Raw genomic sequence first — 22,265 nt, 5'->3', positions numbered from 1 at the left:
GCGCCCCGAAATGGCGGCACCGCCTCCCCTCCCGCCGGCGGAAGCGGCGTGACGGCAGCGCCGGCCCGGCAAGATGGCGGCGCCCAGCCTGCTGCGCGGGGCGCTGCGGCGGATCTTCTCCGGCCTGCTGGGGAGCAGCTGGGCCGCGCCGCCGGCCCGCGCCCTCCGCCAGGGTGAGTCCGGAGGGGGCTCCGCACGGCCCCGCGCCCCGCTGCCTCGCCCTGTCTCGGAGAGGTGGTTGCGGTCACTGTAATTCGCCCTCTGCCACTGTTCCCCCCCCCAAAATGCTGCTTCTTTCAGGCTGCATGGGCCTCATTCTGGTTTCCCGTCTCTTTTTTCTTTTACAGTTGTGGAGGTGACTGAAGGCAACACGACCACAGTAAGTGCCTGCACCCCTTTTCCTTCGTAGCTGCCTTTGCTGTGTCCGTGCCCTACCCCACACGTGAAGGTAAAAAGGGGACGCTTTTGTACTCGAAAGGCCCCTCGGGGTGCGCAGGCAGAGCCGAGGCAGGCGTTTGCTGCGAGCGCAGGTAGCAATGGAGGGGTGGCTGCTGAAGGACAGGATCCCTGCTGCTGCTGCTGCTGCTGACAGCCAGAGCCACTCGTAGCACCAAACCCTCGCAGCTCCGCGAAGGTCGGGATCCCTGAGGCATTCAGGATCTAAAACACTCGAGGCCGTTCTTCAGGCGGGTTCTCTTCCTAAACTGGTGCCCTTTGCCATCGTCGGCAGTGTGGACGGGCAGCAGGGAGCGTTGCCGGTGGCTTTGTCACTGGCAGTGCCAGGCAGCATTGCAGGATGCGTCTGTTCTGCCAACATGCCACACACGCCTCATGCCTTTGATCTGTGTTGTGTTTGTTAACCACGGTGTGGGCCATAGTGACTTCAGGTCATACAAAGCTTTCATCTTATGACACACGTGATTAAAAAAAAAAGCAAAACGGGTGTTTTCAAAGGAAGACCTTAATTACTAAAGGAAAACTGCTCCTGGAAAGGAAGCAGAAGTTCTGAAGTAACTGATAAAGAAGAGCATCTTCCTAGCTACATTTTAAGACAGGAAGGAAAAGATTAAAGCAGTAGAATTAGAATTTTGCCTACTTAGCACCATCTAATCTTTTACACTTTTATCAAGACAATTGTCATTTTTTAGAAGCACTGAAATGATTGAAGGGGAAAGGAGATTGCATTGTTCTGCTCACATTGCATATGGCAGTAGCACTATATACCTTGGCTGGAGAGACATAACACAGATTATATATATACACGTATATGAGATGTGGAGAGTGAAGGACCAATTTGGGAATAGCTGGAAGAGAGTGCACTTAAATATTAATCTGTATATACATAAATAATTAGAAGGGGATGGACTATTTTGGTTGCTAATGAAACAGAAAAAACCTGCTTGCTCCTACCTTTGAAACTCTTTAGTATTTTTGTTAGAAATATATATTTTATTGGAAGTTTTGTTGTATTTGTGTTAGTGGACTTTGTCATGTCTGAAATGTGCATTCAGCAGATAACTTACTCTATTTCATATTACATATCTAAAGTATATGGCAGTTAGCAAGATGTCATAAGACTGTCAACAAAAAATAAGTTTAAGGTGTGACAGTAGCTATGATAGAAAGTATCTATTTCTTGCCTTCCAAGTACCAAACTACTGATACAGTACCCAGAAACCTGAAGAGCTTGCAAGTGTGACCTGGAATAGTTTTAACCAAAACACGAAGGGAAAGTGCACACCAACAAAACACATTCAGTGGATTGTTGTATTTTTCACTCAATCAGTTTCAAAGAGGATGTAAATTATAATCTGAAAAGTCCAAAACATTAACTAAAGCTTTTAGTAGAAAAAGTAAGCATTACATTAGCAGAGCCCTTTATGAAAATAACTCTTCCCAGAGATCTGGATATATTTGCTGTGTAATATCCTTGCATCAGTCTGGAATCCATCAGTGCCCCTAGATGAGGAAAATGTTGTCAAAAGTGTTGGAAATTGACAAACCAAAGGGCTGATATGTTTCTCAGTGTATGCATTTGTCACTCCATTTATCCTGCCAATTTTATATCAGTCTTCCCTGCATCCATCTTTCCTTCCTCATCTTTCTGTGTCCTCATTTTTAATCATTTTTAAAGAAAGTGTTTAATGTGAACCAGTTAATAAATACTGAGAATGTAGAGCTCCTACACTCCTTCTTAGTTGTTTGACAGAAAAATAGCTGCTGAGTGGATTGATAGTAGAGAAGTCCTCATCAGTTGGGAAATAATTCCCAATACTTGTACACTGAAATTTATCTCAAGAAAAATTGATGTTGACGTACCATTATTTATTTCCAAGATAGAATTACAGTCATAGTACAATCTGAAGTCAGAATGGCAAGAATCAAGTCTAGATATACCAACTTCCCTGAAAATAACTGTACTTATTAACAGAAAATTATATTCTGGCCTACATCTCATATTCATATTTAAGTATTTATTTTTGTCAAGCTGGCTGTTGTACTCGTGTGGGGAGGAATCTTGCTTAAAAGTTGACAATTCTGTCTGAGGTACTGAGATGCTTAAACTACAAGTAACTTACCTGTTTCCATTTTATCACCAGAAAGGCAGAAATCTGGCATATGAACAGTTCTGTGAGTTCAGCTGGATGCCAGCTTCCCGTGCACACTTACAGGAAAGGTCATGCTTTTCTCTTCCCAGGTTTTCAGGCACAGAACCTGATGATTTCTTAAAAGTAACCTTGCATTCCACCTAGGTTTTCTTTTCAACTCTGGTGCTTGCACTCTTTGAGGCTGACAGTTGGTGTTCAGAATCTGCTTTTAATTTTAATTTGAGCAAAGGAAACTCCCAAAATATTTTGGACAAGAAAGAGCTTCATTTTACTGTCTCCTCTGTTCATTTGGGTGCAATTTGAGGTAGCTCTTGCTTCCATTAGTAAGTCCTCAAAAAAGGAAAAAAAGACAAGTGCACATGTAGATAGACTATATTTCTAACACATCTATGTTTAGGAAACAAAATTGTAAAGTTCTTCCTTTACACATGTAACCTGTGAGAAAATTTGAGTATTAGATGTCACCACTTTATAGTGATGTAGAAAAGATAATTTTATAGTCTTGTAAAAGAATTGTTCAGAAAATTAAACTGGATAAAATATCGGTATTATAAAATAAATCCCACAGACATTTTCTAACTATCCTTTCTTAAATTTAAGTTTTGCTCAGAGGTTTCCCTGCTGGGAAATAATCCAGCTGGATTTATAATCCAGCAAGCCTTTGTATGCTTTCAACTATAATATGCATCTGCTATTCTGTGACATTCATATTCACAGAAAAAAAAGAGTTATTTTAAAGCTTTTGGCTAAGGGCCTCTACACTTTCAAGGCATGGTGTTTTAAAAGAGTGCTGCAATAAATGGAATTCAGGTGAATATGAGAACTTCATACTGACTGTCAACAAGTTTGCATTTAGAGAAATATGCACAATAATTTGCCAAAGGGTTTTCTATGCCCTTTGAATTTGTCCCTCTCCCCACAGTCTGTGGCACAAGCATAGCAAAGGACTTGTGGTATCTATATGAAAGTGAGTGGAATGATGCAGATGTGGTTCCCCTTACATCCACACAAAACTGGTCAATGTACTGTGGACTTGATGGAAAGTATTCCTCAATTTACAGGTGCAGGTAGAGCTGTAAGCTGTGCCTGATCATTACATGCTTTGAATTGTTTCCTAGATTGAAGGGAGGATTATAGAGGATGCTGAAGCACCACTTCCTCCAAACCCCTCTGGCCAGTGTCCCATCTGTCGCTGGAACCTGAAGCATAAGTATGATTATGTGGTAAGTTTAATATTAGAGGGAGTTCCCCCAGTCCTTATCCCTGGACAAGAATTGCTCTCATACCTACCCACCCCCCAGCCTGCCCACCTCATCTTTTCCTGGGTGTAGTAAAGATACTTAACTCCAGCTCTGCTTCTCTTGGGTGTAGTAAGAGCCTCCTGCACAGTAACTGTGTGCCTTGGCTGATGGTGTTCCTGGGAAAAAGGATGAGTTTGTATCAAATGGGAGATTTGGAATTATTCACACGTCCACCTGATCAGAAAGGGCTGTATAGCTCTTCTGTGCTCAGCTTCCTTTCACCACTGCACTTCCCAGAGAATCAAACTGGAATGTAGCATTTAGTCAGTGGATACAGGCCTGACTCCAGAGAGTCCACGAGACTTGACTAGGTCAATTATATGACTTCAAGCACTGTGATTTCTCATTTGTCATTGTCCACTAAGTTAATTACTGTTTCATACAGCTTTTAAAACTTTTTATGAGTATGAAGGAGAGCATACATTTTTCCTTATCTTGTGAGATTTTATTTTATTATTTTGAGGAAATGCTAATGAGATGTTTATTATCTAATGAGGGGATAACTAGCACTAAACCTAGACTATGAGAAGGAAATCCTGTAGTGCTTTAAAACAAAAGCACGACAGTCACAAGCACTTCAGAATAAGAAGCGTGGTATAGCAGATGCACAATGTAACTTTACAAGAGGTCATTCAAACACACAGTTTACAAAAGGACTAAGTTTCCCCCTTGCATGCTCAAAACCCAGCACTGGAATTAGAAAAGAAGAAAACCAGACAGGAACATGCTGTTACTAAGATAAGGCAACAGAAAACTCAGAATAAGCTAATATCAATAGGATTAGAGAGGGGGATACAAATACATTGGAGAAAAAGAAATGTTTGTGAGAAAGTCCATTAATGAGAGGAGAAGGGCACTGAAAGCCACATTGGTTGCAAAATGACTGAGCTGCTTGTGTGTATTCCTAGTGCACACATGCAAAGGAAAAATTGTTTTAATATCTGTATATTGATGGCAGTCTGCAAATATAAAGCAAGAGGAAAAAACAAATACAGAAATAACTTAAGCATTGAATTAGGTACAGACCAGCAGGCCTGGATTGCATGTTGCCTCAAGGTCTTGAAGGAATTAGCTAACAAACACATCACTCAAAGGATTTTTTTAAAGCATGAAAAAAAATCCTGGGGAATCACCAAATGGTTTGAAAACTAAGTTTTCAAACTTAGTTTTGACATACTAAGTAGATAAGAGAGGAAGGAGAATGATGCTGGTAAATAAAACATTGAAAATTCCAAACAAAAGGTGTCAGCTGAAAGTAAAAGTAAATAACCTGTTAGATAGGACTAATTATGACTCAGGAATTATGAAGAATATGAATATGGCTATAGTACCAGACAAAATACTTGCAACTATTCCACACAGGTGAAACAACAGCTGTGAGGTGTAAATGAAATAATGTTTAGTGTCTTTCAAAGCCTGTGTTGCAGAAATGGAGGCATTTGGAATCTAGTCTTGTCAGTGATTCTTACTCAGGCTGAGTGCAATATTAAATAATATTAGTGAAATAAGCTGGGGGCAGGGGAGTATTTAGTGTTTTCTGGCCTGGTTTGTCAACAATGTGGAAAACCTGGGAATACAGTGAATTTGCAGATCATGATAAATTACATGAAATGACAAACACCATTAAGATTTGTAAAGTACTACAAACCCGGATCGTGTCTGTTTTGTATTGCCCCTGTGCAGTTCTTTTTCATGATTGCTGAATTGTGTAGTCATCAAAATCAACTAGTTGCTTACTCTGGAAACTACTTTTTAAAGGTTTGTATCATTTTATGTGACTTCTAAATGCAAGAAGTAAACAGCATCATTAAACTCAGTAATTCTAGAGATTTACAGAAAGCATTCCATGAGTCACACATTAACAACCCTTGAGAAACTATAAACTGATGTTCAGGGATGAAATGGATTACATCTTGGAAATTTATATATAGACGTACATAGACTCAGTTCCTGCTGCCATGTGTGGCAGAAGACTCCTCTGAGTATCTGGAGGGATAATCCATCAAGAACCAAAGAAGTTTTAGGCAGTGTGATTCTGTAGAGTCTGGATTCTAGGATTAGAAGTTGGTCACAACAAACGGTGTGAAACATGAGTTTTGCATGTGTTTGTAGAGTGAGCTGAGATATGAGTTTTCTTCTACACTTCACTTAGATTCTTAGATCCTAATTTCTGCTGTTCAATAGGGAGGCAAGAGAAAAGTAAATGTGAAGAGAGATTCTGCAACCAGTCTTGGGAATCATTGCTGAGATAATTTCTAAGAAATTGTGGTGCTGAGAGACAATCTAGGAATGTGTCCATCTCAGCTGTCCCATAAATTTTGAATGCATATGAATCTAATGTGGATATATCCAATACTCCTTCTGGACAAAAAGCTAAAGAGAGCAGTGTGAACTGGTATTTTGGAATTGTAGAAGTTTCTTACCTCATGTTTAGTAGCTTCCCTCTATGGGGCCAATGAGAACTAGAAGAAGTTTGAGTTCTGGAGTAGACCACTTCTCTGGTTATATAAGTCCTTTATGTGTTTGAATGCTTTGTACCAGCTACAGATTTTCAGTATTTTAATCATTAAGGTGAATAAAAATCTCCCTTTTCTACACAAAAGCAGTCTCTGCTATTTTATTCTTTGCTGTAGCCATGATAAGCAGCTGAATCTTGAGATGCTTAATACCAAAGTGCAGGCATTTAACTCTGCAGATGATTAAACAGTGGGACAGTTTTCTTACTGATGGTTAATTGTCCTAAATGTCTGTAAATTGAGAGCAGCTATTTTTGTTAAAGATATAGCCTAGTTCATACAGCATAACCTATAAGCTGAGCTTGATGAGAGATTGGAATAGATGGTGGTTCCTTTGAGATTGATAAGCTGAGATCAGTCGGTTGCACAGAAGGGAAAGTGTGAGCTTTTTTGCTTGGGATGCTTGTAATTGGACTGAATGAGGCACTATGAAAAGGGAAGTGTTGAATTAGCCCCTGAGGGAGTTGAGTAATATGACCTCACAGGACTTTCCTTTTGTCATGTGCAACTAGCACAGTCTAAAGTAGTGGCATAATGAGTTACTCTGGCTGTCAGAGAACTGGGGGACCAGTGTCTCCAAAGTCATTAATCAACTGAACAGGCATTGTGAGCACTAGCAGGTCATGATTCCAACCTGCCTCAGCTATGGTGTAGAGGGCTGCAGTTGTCTTTGCCAGTTCAATACTGATCCTCTGCTGTGGCTCAGGATAACAGAGCTTAAGATATAAATTCCCACACTTTGTGGTCTCCATGTGTCTGTTTGTCCAGTGAAACTGAGATCTCAATGGATTTTTTTTCATATCCATTGGAGATAAAATATTTTGGTCATTGTATGGATGCAACTGGATTGAAACTTGCAATTCTGTTACAAAATGCGTGGAGAATGGTGTACAGCTCCCAGGAATAAGGGAGAAAAGAAAAACTAGACTCTTGTATAACTGGAAATAATGACTGGCAGACTTTGTCTGATACAGGCCAGTAGCAATTTGGCTGCACAGAGAGAGCGGTTCCTGCGGTAAATGAAAGTTTTAATGAATCACGTGTCAGTCAAGGATCCTGCTTTTCAAAGTGTCTGCAGACATTAAAATGCAGGTGCCTCTGCATTTTGGTTACCATCTATTCACAAGAATGTGTGGTATATAGTGCTCCATCTAGTAAGTTTGTCCAGCCCTTTTAGAAGTGGAGGCTAAACTTGTTTTTCATTTCTCCCCCTTATCCACTTCAAACATCATTAGTTTGAGTAGGCAGTAAATATGTCATCTTGCTTTGGCAACAGTTAGGGGAAACCAAGCTGCAAGCTTTGCCTATTAGCCCTAGATTAATTCAGTCCAAGTTGTTTTCATCAAATGCTGCAGATTACAGGGGTGGGAATCTTGGTCCAGCCTCATGGGATCTGTCCAGTGATTAAAGTAAATCCGCAGTTACAGGCTTGGCTGTCCACTAGCACAAAATGTGAATTTCATGGAACATGACGGCACCATGAGAACTTGCCAGACATATTTTTTAATTTGACCGCTCCACGTACTTGTTCACTTCCCTCCACAGCTGCCCCATGAAGTTGGCTGTACCTGTCTGCTTTCTCCCAGTGGTAAGATCCATCTGTGTGAATACTCTGGGAGAGGCACCTGGCCTGTTAACTGTGGGGAATCTCAGAAATGGACAAGCCTTTGGTCAAGTGTGCAGCATTTTAAGCCAAGCAGTGTGAGTGTAATTTGGAGCTGTAGAGCAGCTGGAACGCGACTGATGATTTCAGTCAAAAAATGACTGCCACGCCAGGGTGTTGGTCAGTTGGTGACACTGTTGGTCAGAGATGATAACAGAGGACAGATTTTCTTGTAGTTTTTTTTTCCCACAGGGAGAAAAAAAAGATTGTTTCCCACCACCCCCCTTTGCATGGAAACACTTGATAACAAGCCTGTAACTCCATGAGGTGTGGTGGTAATATGAGAAATCACTTGGACCACACACACACCCTTCACAAGAGTGTGTGGCCTACTTAGGCTTTCATGGCTGCAAAGACTGAAACTGCCACAAACTTGCCATCAGCTCTCTTTGTCCTCTTCTCCAGGGAGTAATGCTGCAGGCTAGTAGAAAAGTCTTGCACATTTTTCTCTTTCTAGTCACTTGGAGCTGAACAGCGCTTTTTCACTTAGGGAAGTGACATGTGCTAAATGGCAAATTGAGCTGTTGGTGATTTGAAGATCCAGACAGCTAAAGAAGAGGAAAAGGGGGGATGGAGCCTTGCTCTGGTTTCCTGAATCCAATCCAGTGTATTTCAGGAGCGGTCAAAAGTCAGTGCCCTTGGACTGTTTGGCTGGCCTCCATCCAGTTTCTACCCAGTGCAGCTGGCACCATCTGGTCCCCTGGTTACTGTTCTCCTTGGCAGGGCCATGTTTTAACTGGGCTGAGGGATACTCTGCTTCCTTTTTAACCATCACTGGCCTCCCAGGAATGTGCTGCTAGCTGCTCAGCTGGGATTTTCTCCTTCTTTGGATACAGCATCATTCTGTAGGGTGCCTGATAAGTAATTTTGTATCAGACAGACATTAAAGTCAGTGTCTAAAAGTCAGTAGGCCTACATGACATACCATGTTTTCAAAGGAGCTGGATCTGAAAATCAGTCTGAATGTGTTCACTGTAGACAAGTGGATGTAGAAAGAAAGCCAGTTGTGGGAACAAGGAAACTGTATGTCGTGATGATGTTAGTGGAGATGGTATGGACTGGGGGTTGGGAGGTGGGAAGGACAAAACAAAGCACAAAACCCCCAAACAAATAAAAACCCTCAACATTTTGTCTGTAACCAAAATGTTTAAAAATGGAATCCATTTTTAAAAAAAGTAGAAAGGAGGAACCTGAGAACTGCTGACCTATCAGCAGGAACATCTAGGAATGTAACAGAACATCCTCCTAGAAGGTGTGCTAAAGCACATGGATGTCAGCAAGATTTCATACAGCCAACAAGGCTTCAACAAGGGCAAGTCCTTCCTAACCAGCCCAGTGGCCTTTGGTGATAGTGTGATGCCATCAGTGGACAAGGGAAGGGCTTCAGAGGTCATTTATGTGGACTTCTGTAAAGCCTTTACATGGTCCCCACAATGTCTTTCTAAATTGGAGAGGGATAGACTCAATGGCTGACTGTTAGATGCATGAGGAGTTGATTGGATAGTCACATCCAGAGAGTAGTGGCCAACTGCTGAGAGTCTGATGGACTTCAGTGACAAAAGGTGTTCCTCATTGGGTCCTTATTGGGCACCAGTTCTATTTAGTACCTTTGTTAATGATGTAGGTGAAGGGCTTGAGTGCACCTTCAACAGATTTGCAGATGACACACCGCAAGAGCAGCATGCTACCCAGAGGAGCCTGGACAAGTTCAAGAAGTGGGACTGTGGGAATTTCATGCAGTTTAACAAGAGCAAGTGCAAGGTGCTGCACCTGGGTCAGTGCAGCCCCTGTTATCAACACAGGCTGCGGATGAACAGATGGAGAGCAGCCCTGGGGAGAAGGACTTGGGGGTGCTGGTGGATGAGAGGCTGGACATGACCCAGCTGTGGGCACTCACAGGCCAGAAAGCCAATTCTGTCCTGAGCTGCATCAAACAGAGGGTGGCCAGCAGGGCAGGGAATGATGAACTCCATGATCTTTAAGGTCCCTTCCAACCCAAACCATTCTGCAATTCTTTGACAGCGTCTGTCAGAATCTGTCATTACCAGAAGGGCATCCTAAATTCTAGCAGTCCCCTTGACAGCTGAACTGGTCTTATGCAGTGGGGGTGTATGAATAATTCCTAGTTAGCTAGATTTCTGAATACTCACTTTATATTCACTCATGATTATTTGCTTTTGCAAGGCCAGTAAATGAAGGTAGGAATGCTCCAGGGAGCTTTTTGTAAAAGAGCAAGGATGGGGGGTAGGAGCAGGTCTGTGAATCTGTGAACAGGCAGTCAGGGTCACCCAACATGAAAAGCAACAAATACTCTTTGTTCTTGCTGTTGCCCTGGCCAGGGGGTGCAAAGTTCTGCCATGCCTCGTTTGGACTCGCTCTCTCCGGATGCTCGCTGGCAGCTCCCTGCAGCCTGAGGCAGCTTCTGCACGGCCCTGCTGCTTCAGTAGGAACATACAAGAGCCATGGAGAAGTAAACCCTCAACCAGCAACAAGTCTTTCAGCAGAAGGGGAAAAGACAAATGCAAAGTCTCTAGAGGCCCTTTGGGCCAATTTATGTTGATGTCAGAATGTCAAGGATGCCTGCTTGTATTGGCCTGAGGGGTATCTTTGCACTGGTGTCGTGTGTGGAAATGGAGAGTGTGGATCTTAGTCCCAGGCTGTTGTACTGTGTACAGTCAATGGGACACTTGTGCAACAGCTGTTGCTGCTGTGTTTAAAAATTTGTCATTCCAGCCCTGTGATAGTATCTGATCCTAGAGATCCCTTTAATTTTGTTATTATTAAGAGGGCTGCTTTACATTTCTGGAGTTTTTAATTATAAAGGTCAACAGCAGTGCAGTCTAAATGGTTCTTGAATCACAGACAAGTCTTCAGCATGCTTCAAGTGTTCCTTTCATCCACCATGACTGTCACAGCCCCTAGATGGGGCACACACTGTTGAAGGACTGAGTACAGCAATTTATCCTATTAGTTCTTACTCATCAGCGCATATTCTTTTCTTACATAAAGCTTCCTCATGCAAGATCTTGGACCATTTTTCAGCTCTCCACCCTTCCAGAGAGACCTGAGGGAAGCTCCATCATGGGAAACTAGATAAAAGCTTGAGGAGTAGATAGCAGAGAACAGTCCTCCTCTGAGGAAACAAGGAGGGGGTCAGAGGTGATCTAACATATCTGCGAACTTTGGGACAGCAGATGTGATGGCATTTCAAGTTGTGTAAACAATATCCATCTGTAGGTCTTGTGTAACTCTGCCTGAGTACCTAGGACACATTATCTTAGCCAGAATCTTGGAGCAAGTAGTGAAACAGTGAAGGAGCAGGGATTGCAGCTGACATCATGTGTTTACACTAGTGAAGTCAGGGGAAGACTCAAACCATCTGAGTGACCTTACTAAGCTAAACTGGCAGGCAGTGACAACAAGCAAAAACCACTTGTTGTCAAGCTGCAGACAAAATGCGTAGGAAGGAATAATTGTTTTGTTTTACATTGTTTGATTTCTGTACACAATGCAAGGCTTAGCACAACACCTGCAGTCACAGCAGTGAAGGTAGGTGGGGCACTGATGGTTTTGTCCTTCTCTCTTCCTCAGGATGTCTTGCTGCTGAGTCAGTTTATCCGTTCAGATGGAGGGATGCTGCCACGAAGGGTCACAGGCCTCTGCCTGGAGGAGCACAAGAAGGTTGCTGTCTGTGTGCAGATGGCTCACCGTGCAGGTACATAGCTCTGCCAGAGACAACCCCTGACTGTAGGGTACCTATTGAGAGGGGTCTCCTGCCCAACTGGTGTAGCTCAGTGAGATGTCATTGTCCAGTCACCCAGCCAACTCATTACGGTCCAAGTGCTGGGATGGGGTGATGGAACAGAGACTACTTGTTGTGTTTTCTCTGTGTCCTGACTCCTGCCTTCACAGCAGACATTTATCCCCATAGATGAGACTCCTGTTGCAGAAAGATCTGGGGAGTGGCTCAGTCTCCAGTAAATAATGATTAAACACCTGCTTCTGAAATTACTTGATTTATCTCAGCTTGACCTTACCCATTTAGTAGCATGCAACTCTACCATCTGCCATGTGACAACTGTTTTACTTTTTTCTGGGAGTGGAACACAGGTTGATGCAGTCAAGACTATTGTGCTGATCTTTATGCCTGGTACCTGGGTTGTATCCAAGTTAAATGGTTTGAGGATTTTAATAGTCGGATTTTCCATCCTGGAGATGGGATCGGATTGGCCACTAGTGCCCTGTGTCCTCTGTAAAAGCCTCTGCAATGAGCCCAAGTGACAGTGTCCTTGGTTTGCATTTCCTCCCTATATCCAGCACAACTTCCCAGCTTCTCTGGCTGGGGTGCAGGTTCAGCAGTGACTGAAGATAAAATACCTTTTCTACTGTACTTGAACTTTTGTTGTGCTGTCCAGTAGTGACCTGGTTGGCCTGGCTTGTGAGGTGTAATGTGACTTGTGAATGCAATAGAAGCAAAGAGACACTGCAAAATATCTCACATCTTTTTCTGTTTCAGGTTTGTTGCCAAACCACAGGCCTCCACTTCCTGAAGGGCATATTCCCAAGAAACCCAAGCTGAACAGGTGAATAGCCTTGTCTTTCCACATTTCTCTTTTTCAGGAATAAGTTGGAAAGTGAAAAGCAGTTAAGTACAACTGGGTGGGAAATGCCTTAGGCAGCAGGATTTATAGAGTACTCAGCATTTTGGAGAAGATCCGTCAGGATATTCTCTTGGCAGTCTTTTAAGGACAAGTTGTATCTCATATAAACCATTTACTCACACAAGATTAAAACTGCCGCACGTGTTAGAGTCTGCCTGCCCTTCCTCAGCTATGCTCACCTCCGCATCACTTACAATCAGTAAGGCAGTCCTAGGAACATGCCACAGATGGAGTCACAGCACCACAGAGTAGCTGAGGTTGAAGAGGCCTCTGAAGATTATCTAGTCCAAGCTCCCCACTTAAGCAGTCACCTAGAGCAGCTTACTCAGAACTATGTCCAGCCAGGATTTTAGTATATCCCAGGATAGACCTTCTCCAGATTCTTCTGAGGGCAGCTTGTGGCAGTGATACCAGCAGTGAGGGTGGGGGTGCCGAGCAGCTAGCAGGGGCCCATCACAGGCCTGTTACCTTCTGCCCCATCCCAATTTCCTCCAGTTAGTGATTCGCCCTCTGCCTGCCCTTCCTATGCAGCTGAGTCTCCTCCCCCTCCCCAGCCTTCGGTGGGCGAAGGGAAAGCTTGCAGCCGCCTCCTGCTCTGTGCTGGGCACTTGGAGGTGCTAATCCCCTGTTTATAACCTCACACTCTGTTTCCATGGGGATGTCAGAGCAGTGTACCAACCTCGCATTAGCAAACCCTGGGGTTACCAGAGGCCATGGGGCTGCCGCTGGGAGAGCTTAGGCTGCAAGGCTGAGGATGGCTGGAGACTCCTGCATTTCAGGTCTGACTCTACAGATTTGAGACTTGGTTTGGAGATTGGAGAGAGGCTCTTGGAAATGCTGGCAGGCTGCATAATGGGTACCAGTCAGGGTCAACTTAGACAACACTGTGTTTCATGCAGCCCTGTAGCCATCAGCTACTTCAACTGTAATAACTTCTTCATTGTGTCTTCCAAGTCTTTGGGATTCTTTAGTATCTGTGTCTTATCTGGCAGCTGTGGGGTGGAGCACATTACCATGTTAGCATTCACATTGCAACCCTGAGTAGCAGGTTGAGACTGGAAATGGTAAATGCAATATCTTGCTGGAATCACACCAGGACTCCAGATCTGATGCCCTGACTCTTACAAATTGTTCTATAGACCTTTAGTAAGAACAAAGAATGACTACCTCCGGATACATTCTACATGCAAGTATGGTGTGCTACATCTCTAAATTAATTAAATTGGAGATGACTGCATTGCTTGCCCCTCCCAACACTGCCATTGCTTTTCTTTTCCCAAAGAGGGAATGAAGCAGGCCCAGTGGAAGCAATTTAGAAAAAGAAAGGAGAGCTGTTTGCAGAGGATATGGAGTAGCACTGAAATACACAGCTTTTGGGTTCTGGGTGGAGACAAGAGAATAGGATCAAGAAATGGGATTTAAAGTTTTGGTAGTAGGGCTGACACTATACAAATGAATCCCAAGAGTTAGGATAAAGTATAGGAGTAGTTCAGGAGTGTTCTCCTGGTCCCTCATGATACTGTCTTCTCAGCCTGCTGGAAAGGAAAAGCTCTGTGTGTTGGAGTCTTGCAAAATATTGGCCATTCTGTATGAATTTTGACTGTGTGATCCCCCACCTGTACTTCCCTCATTGCTTTCTGGAGTAGTAGCTGGCATGGCATAAGGCAGGAGTTACAAATTGCTTCCTTCCTCTAGCCTGAAGTGCACCCACATGCTGAATGACTGGAGTCATTTAGCCTGTACTTATTTTGGGAATGAAGCCAGAGCTCTTATCAGAAGTTTCCCACATAAATGACTTGTCCAAGCTTACCTTGACTTTCCCTCTGAACTTGTTTCCAAAGCTTCCTGTGAGTGTGCAGTAACTTGGGAAGCGCTCAACTTGTGATGCTGGCAAATGCAAGTGAGCTGAGGGGAGAAAAGGGGCAGAAGTGGGTTTGAATGTTGGAGTGGAACAAGCTGCCTTCTTCAATGCCATGAGAATGTGTCTGGGTCATCCTCTAATTGTGTAGTATCAGGGCTATTCACCTGACCTACCTTGTTCCTTCATTGTGTTTATGTCTACTGGATTTTTAAGTGCCAGTTCAAGAAGTGATCAACAGGATCTAAAGAGAGCCTATTATAGCAGGCAATGCATTACACAGTTAAGTGATGTATTTTCCATATCTTCGAGCTTATTATCTTTCTAAGATCACTGTATTGGCTGTTCTAGCCATCTTTACCACTCTGCTTAGATGAGAGGTAGCTGTGCCTTTCTGCTATGCAATGCAGAATTGCACTTCCCTGCAATGTCAATGGGAAAAACTGAGATGCCTCATAATATGCTTGGGTCCCCTGTTAAAGCTTTTCCAAGACAGAACCACAGTTAAGGTAAGCAATCTGTTGTATGTCTCTATACTCTGAATGGAGAAAGTTTTCAGTTTTGTAAAGGAAGGGCTGAGAAGTCACTGTCTACTCCAGATGTTACATCACACACTTCTGTGGGAATTTGTAGTGTCTGGGAACTGCCTGCCATTTTACACTGAGCGGAACAGTGTTTTGGTCATGACATACTACATGATCAGATGTAGAATGACCACTCCCACCACCTGAGACTAAAGGGGATACATCACTGTGAAGTGGGAGTCAGAGCCCAGTGCCTCTGCCATGATGCCAACCTGAGCATTGAGTTACTGCATGTAGACTCAGAGCAGCAGCCCCAGCCTGGCTGAAATCTGGCAGATTACTTCATTTGGATGAGCTATCCCTTACATTTTTTTCCTGGCCAGCGAAATTCTGGTTGGTGCTCCCTGTGGCCAGGCTTCCTCCAAGGCTGTGTCAGTACTTCTGAGAGTAGCTTCACCTGTTGCCAAAAGAGGGACAAATGAGCCTGATGAAAAACTGATTGTCCCTTAGACAATGTACAGGCCAGCTGCATGGGAGGAATGCTACATCTCCTGGGCAAAGGTACTAAGGAAGTACATAAAGGAGCTGCATTAATGTACACTTTTGAAAGCACTAAAAAAACAAGCTGTTCCTCAGCTATTTTTTTTACTGCAGTTGTGGCTGTCTTGGCCAGAATGTTTGGCCCATGTCACTGTCACCCTGATTAAAGTGAGCCTGCTTCAAATCCAAAGAGTCTGGCATGCACTTGCTAGCACCTAGCTGGGATTAAAAGGTATCATGCCACCATATGGAACTATCAGCAAAACTGCCTTGTTTTAACAAGGGTCAGGGGTGCTGACATGCCATTGATTTAGAGTTATGAAGTGTGGATTTATGATGCAGAACCCCTCTGCCTCTCAAGAAGATGCCCTTCTGGTACTTATTCAGTGATGTTTTCCAAACAGCAGAATTCCTGGTCTGTTTTCTGAACTGGTTGTACTATCTCAATTGTACGAACTTTGGACATTCCCTTCTCTGTGCCCCAGATTTCTCTGCAAAGAGATAAGGATTTCCCTGCTTTGCACTGGGTCATTTGGCAGCTGGCCTTCCTCTGCCTACTCCATCTCCTTATCCTGTTTCCAGTACTGGAATTCAAGAAGAGCAGAATGCTTTGAGAACATCTGACCTGCAAATCCTGCCTTGTACTTGATTATACAGCTCTCTAACATAGTATGGAACATTCATCTATGATGTAGTGTAACACAGAGGAGGAGATGGCATAACATGGATGTGAAATGCTAAGCTTTGTGGTCCTGAGGGTGATAGGAGATGTAAGAACACATTTTGGTCCAAATTCAACTGGGGAGCATTCCACATCTCCCTCTTCTATCCCCTGCAGTTGGGACACTGTCCAGTAAGACTTGCAATGGTATTTCTCATTTCTTGGACTTCAGTTCTTTGCCTTTTTGCTTTATGCCTGATTTGTTTTTGACAGTGATGGCTCATGAATGTTACCATTTAATTGCTTTACTAGCTATGGTTCTTTTGAAGAAATGGCCATGGGAATAACCCACATCATCCATGAACTCTTGAGTCTCATGTCCTCACCTTCTCTTACGTATCATTTGTCTGCAGAATCTGGACATGGAAAACAAATGAAGTTTACCCTGTCAATGCAGAATAACTCCCCTACAGTTCATTTTCCTCATGTTTGGCCCAGTCTGGGGCTTTCACTCTTTACAGGGGATCATTTCACAAGCAAATTTGTATTGCAGCCAAGGATTGTTCCTTCATCCTCAGCCTGTATTCTCCCTTTCAAAACTTCCTGCTGTTATTTCTGCATTTGTTCATGCTCCAGCCTGGCATATTCCAGTTAAGTGCTTCAGCAACAAAATATTTTCACTAGCCTGTGAGGCTGAGGAAGTTCTAAGCAATTTCACCAGAATTGTGTAGGGTGACAAACTGTTTCCATACTCCAGAGTCATGTGTATGCAGGCCACCACGCACCAGAACCATTTGGGAAACAGTCAAGCTCAGCTGTAGGTCAAACTTCTTCCTTTCAGTAATGGAAACCTGAATAGCTCAGCAGTTTTCAGCATGGAGGTTTTTGCATGGAAAATGTGGACTAACAGTCTGTCCAGAAGAGCTGCTGAATTTGAGCCAGCATCTAGATGCTCTTTTAATATGAATATAGCACTCATGTTCCTCTGGCAGGTCCAAAGTATTGGTTAAAATGCAACTCTGTGAAGTTGTTCCCTGTCCAAAATGACTAGGGGATATCACAGGTTCCCTGACTTTGGGGTCTGTCAGCAAGAGGTGCTGTAAGATTATGGAGTACTTGATTTTGAGTCCTCAGCTGCCACTCCATTTCCAGCTTCCTACTGGAAAGCCTACTGGAAAACTTGGCACAGAGAATACCCAAGTCAATCCCTCCTCCATCACCTGAACTGGAGGAGTTGCTCTGTGTTTAGCAAGAGGCTGGCTCCCTACAAATTCCTGATGATTTACAAAGTTCTCAGGCTCTGTGGACACCTCTTGTCCCTGGGAGCAGAATCTGGTTTCCCTGCTATCAGCATTTCTCTCCAGCAGCATGTGGTTCCTCTCATCTGCATGGAAACTGTGTTGTGCGTAGCATGTGTATTCAAAAGTCAAGAGCCAGAGCGGCTGCAGGTGAGCAAAGCCAAGAGGTGTCATGGGAAGGGATGTGGCAGGGAGGAGGCAGTCTCGCCAGCACTTTGATCGAGTGCTTCCTGCAGTCTGTAGTCCTCTGCCTTCTGCTCTTAATCCAAACAAAAGCCATATTGAAAAAATTCAGTGAGGGTTCAGAAGTTCAGACTTGAACTGTACCAACATGGTCTTTGCTTGAGCTGTGTATGTGGTTTTCCTGTTTCCCTCATCCTCCCACCACGTGGGAGCCTTGTGCCTACTGCTAGGTCTAAAGTGGCAGCTTCCAAGGAAGGCCTGCCCACTGAATAGAATCTATGAAAACAGACTTCCAAATGCTACAGAGATTTTAGGCTGTTACAATGGCTGCAGGTGAATCAACCACATTTGTTTCCATCCTGATTGTATCTTGCCTTTTCCCATCAGGGAAATCCCACCAGGGTTCCCATGACACTTTATCCAAACTACTCATTTGTGCACTTAGAGTCTAGGATTCTTGCTCAGGACCCTTCCATACTGAAAGGGGCAAGCAGAGCCCCGAGGTGAGTCACAGTTCCCAAGACTGGCAGTTCTGTCTCCCTTGCCTAGAGTGGGAGCTCTGAAGTGTCAGGTTAGGACACTGCAGGCCAGATGCATTTGGCATCCACCTGAAGGGTCTGTTGTGACAATCTTCAGCTACTTGATAAAATTCAAACACTCTGCCAGTGTGTGTTGGTAGGTGATTATGAAAACTCCCCAAGACAAACCTTGTTGGATGAAAAGTACCCTACCTTACATGGATGGCACAGTTCGCAGGAAAGTCCTGTGTGCTGGGCTTTGAAGCTCTCCTGTGTGAGTTTTGTGAATGGGTTTTACTCACAGAAAAAAACCCCAGATCTGTGAAATCTGTAGGAATTTGAGTTAGTCAGAAAGGAGAAGGAACTTTGTAGACTGACTGCTCCCAGGCATCAGGCTTTTGCACTGCTGAATCAAGGTAAAAAAAAAAAAAAAAGAGGCAGCAAACAAAATAGGACAAGTTTGAGTTTGGGACAAAGCAAGTATTAAAAGCCCTAAAAGCAAATGTGCTCCAGGAAGGGAAAGCGTCCAAATGTCTGTTTCAGCTAACAATGAAAAGCCCCAGCCTGCAGTCCCCAAAGGAAGCCAAAAGCCTGGACCAGAGGGCTGGATTAGACCTGCTCAAAAGAGAAATAACAAAAGTTTTAAAATCAGGCCATTACTAAATCCTCCTTCCTATGCAGAATTGGGGTGTGCACTTCCAGCCCCCACACAGAAACAGAAGGATTTCTTAAAAAGCCACTGTCTGTCTAAACCTGCATACAGCATTGATGTGTATCTCACATTCACACATTCACTTCTCTCCCAGTGAGATCATTTATTATCACAGGAGCACTTTCCCGTAATCATGTGGACACGTGACCAGAATTGCACTTGGCACATTGATGCATTAAAACAATTTGGGATTTTTTTTCCCCCTCCTTTTCTGTAAGTGTAGTCTTGCAATACCAAAATTTTTATTGTGGCACCTTCCTTGCAGCAAGGGGAATATGAAATGGAGGACCCAGCTCATGTGCTCATCTAATACCCTTACAGCTTCTCCTAAAGGAGCTGCCTTGCCATGGTCCTTTGCCAGATTCCAAACTGGGGACCTGTGTTTGCTCTCTCTGAACTGCCCTTGCATGTGAAATTAGAGACAGGAAAGTCTCTCCTTCCTGTCCTGATGCTGTTGTGTAAGGGATTCCACTAATGCACTAGCATAGCATTACAGGTCACAAGGGATGAGTTTAATGCACATATAGGAAAACAAGTGCTGGATCTTGCTCTGTTGTCACCCAGACCCCTCCTGCTGGTGCTTCTAGGTGTTTTAACTGTCACAAACTCCTCAAAGCAAAGCATTTTGAAAGTGGCTTGATTTCAGAGGCAGAAAGCTCCACATGTGATTCATTTTTCAGTTTGTGCTGTTAGGGCATACTGAGGAAGAAAAGTGCTAAATGGGCTGCTGTTATGCAGTCCGTAGCTGCCTGGCATAGCAGGTTTTCTTTGTAGTTCTCAGGAATGCGCCAGATGCCTTCAAACAAATATATTACATGGTCTCTGTCCAAAGTTCTTAATATCTCAAATTTGCACGATGCAAATAAAAGGTAACAAAGCTTTTTGTGGGGAGGATGAGTGACTGAGGTTACATTAAGACCATGGGATTACTCAACAGAGGCATGCAAACATCGCTGGACAAAGTTTATCAGTCTGTTCCAAATTCTAATTTGTTGGAGCATTGTTTGTGCAGATTATGCTAAGGTTTTACTTTGGATCTTTATTGTCTGAAAAGACTCCTCTTTCTCTAAGGACCTCTATTCCCCTCTCTACTGGTAGCAAAAGATTTAAAGCCTAACAAAACTCCAGGCCACCCAGCCACAGGGTAAGATTTCCAGTAACTGATTCTGGATCTGAAATCCCCTGCCTGTTTGCAAAGCCAAGTCTAAAACTTCAAATGGTAAAAAGCAAAGGATATTTGCCAGACACTGGTCTTCACAGAGATTTGTAGTTGTGATGATAATTCCATTTTAATACTCTTACACTGTAGGTGCTGACTTCCTGCACTAGCAAGCTGCAATAGTATTGTACAGAGAACACTAGAGCAAATTTGGACATAGAGAAATACCAGACTAGGTCAGAAACCCATTGCATGCAGAAGTAAAAACTAACTATCCCCCCAAAGTAAATATATTCGTTTTTAGGAGTTTTCTCACAGAATTTAGCCTTTGTAATTAGTTTACCTTATTGAGACCAGCTGTTGAAATAACACTTCCCCTAGAGGCTGGATGCATTCATTCTTGGACTTAGTTGCAATGAAGGGATTTGGCACTCCAGTTTAGCTGCAGGTGGACAACTTGCCAGCAGCCTGGAGACTACACCTGATTTGTTTTGTGAAACTGGAAGTCAAGCAGGTGCCAATGGGTTCAGTAGAGAAATGAGCTTAGAAATTCCAAAACAAACAAAAACTCCTTTACAGTGGTCCCTTCTGAATTGAGGGAGCTCTGCTCATGCTTATTCCTTTTATAAAGAGGCATGTTAGGGAGGCAGAGGGTATAGTGCCTTGCTTCTGCTTCAGTTGGAACATGTTCTCAGTGATCAGTCTCAAACTGAAATGTGTTTGTGTTTTTTGACAGATACCTGACCCGCTGGCCCGTCAGATCTGCAAAGCCCATTTGGAAGAGGGGCCCTAAGTGGTGCAAAAAGCCCTATGCAGTTGGACACCCTTTGCTGAAGGATAATGTCAAATATACACAGAAGCCTCTCTGTTTAAACCACTAGTGGCCAGAACTAGCATAGTCAGGAAGCACGTTTTCCACTGTTCTGCTGGGTTTTTTTTTTCAAGTTTGTCAATTTCTCCAGTTTTCTTACTCCAAAATTGTCTTTAGTACTCTGTATTGTGTCCAGCTGTGATCTTTTCCTCTAGGAAAATACAAGAGCCATCAAAGCAAAGTTCAGTGTGCTGGATGATTTGACAAAAGCAAGGGGCAATGACTTCTGCCTCAAAGCCAAAAGGATCTGTAGGCTTTTGTTTCTTTATGTTCCACAGATGGGTTTGGAAAAGGAAGTTTCCTGCTTTTCCCAGCAGTGAGTGGTGTTTCCCCATAAACATTTGCCTCATTTGGGTTTTTGTACCTGTGACACGGAAGAAAAATTTCTCTGCAGCACTGTATTTTCTCAGCAGTAATAGAAATTGTTAATGACTACTGAAATCAATTTTTTATTATCATCTGTAATACCCATAATTTTCAGCAGAACACCTGTGGCAGTGGCAAACAAGTGTATGTCTTACATGTCCCCTTAAGAATTCCTGGCTTATGCTTCACTCCTGAATCTGGCAAATACAGTGTTGACATCCTTGATGACCACCTGTTTTTTTTTATCCCAGCAAATAAATTTTTCATAAATCTTCCATGTCAGTGATATGGTTGCTTCCTGGGATTCCTGGGATCAGTTCAGATTTGAACTGATAATCTATCTTGTAACTAAAAGGTCCCATAATTTTTCTCCCTGTGTAGTACACATACAGATCTTCCACCTACTGACCATTGCTAATTATGGGCCTGGTATGAAAGGCTCATTAAATTTATCATGGTCATTATTGTTTTGGCTTCCTTTCTTTGGTATTAATCTGGGGGCTGCAAATCAATACAGAATTTTTATGTAATACCATGCCACTTAACCTTGTATTGCTTTTATCAGAATCATCTGCTAATACCATCAGCATGGACAGGATGAAAAGGTAAGGATAAAGCTGTATTATCCAGGAAATCAAATTAGATTTAAATGGTTCTTTTTAGCCTTATATTGTCAAATGAAAGCCCTAGATTCAGCCCCTCAAGCTGGCCAAGACCTTTTGCTTTGAGAGACAGAGCCAAGTCTTCATTACCATACTGAGATAAAATCTCTGGCTGACTGTCTCTGTTTTATAAAGCTTTGAAAGCTACAGCCCCTCAGAAAGG

General features: G+C 43.3%; 1 protein-coding gene across 1 annotated transcript; it reads left to right on the top strand.

Moving 5' to 3' along the window:
• Window positions 1-28: 28 nt before the first annotated feature.
• MRPS18A (mitochondrial ribosomal protein S18A) lies at window positions 29-21,715 on the top strand. Its single transcript, XM_079298586.1, has 6 exons — window positions 29-173; window positions 348-379; window positions 3,728-3,832; window positions 11,681-11,804; window positions 12,606-12,672; window positions 20,940-21,715. The coding sequence occupies exons 1-6, from the start codon at window positions 74-76 to the stop codon at window positions 21,082-21,084; spliced, it is 573 nt and encodes a 190-aa protein (XP_079154712.1). The 5' UTR covers window positions 29-73; the 3' UTR covers window positions 21,085-21,715.
• Window positions 21,716-22,265: the final 550 nt, after the last annotated feature.

This window comes from Erithacus rubecula, assembly GCF_903797595.1.
Source record: "Erithacus rubecula genome assembly, chromosome: 2".
Lineage (NCBI taxonomy): Eukaryota > Metazoa > Chordata > Aves > Passeriformes > Muscicapidae > Erithacus > Erithacus rubecula.
This window is presented reverse-complemented; position numbering and strand designations above follow the sequence as displayed.

Coding starts and splice junctions, on each gene's coding strand:
- MRPS18A (XM_079298586.1), top strand. CDS start 74: ATGGCGGCGCCCAGCCTGCTGCGCGGGGCGCTGCGGCGGATCTTCTCC. Junction 174..347: donor GGCCCGCGCCCTCCGCCAGG/GTGAGTCCGGAG, acceptor TTTCTTTTACAG/TTGTGGAGGTGACTGAAGGC. Junction 11,805..12,605: donor GCAGATGGCTCACCGTGCAG/GTACATAGCTCT, acceptor TTTCTGTTTCAG/GTTTGTTGCCAAACCACAGG.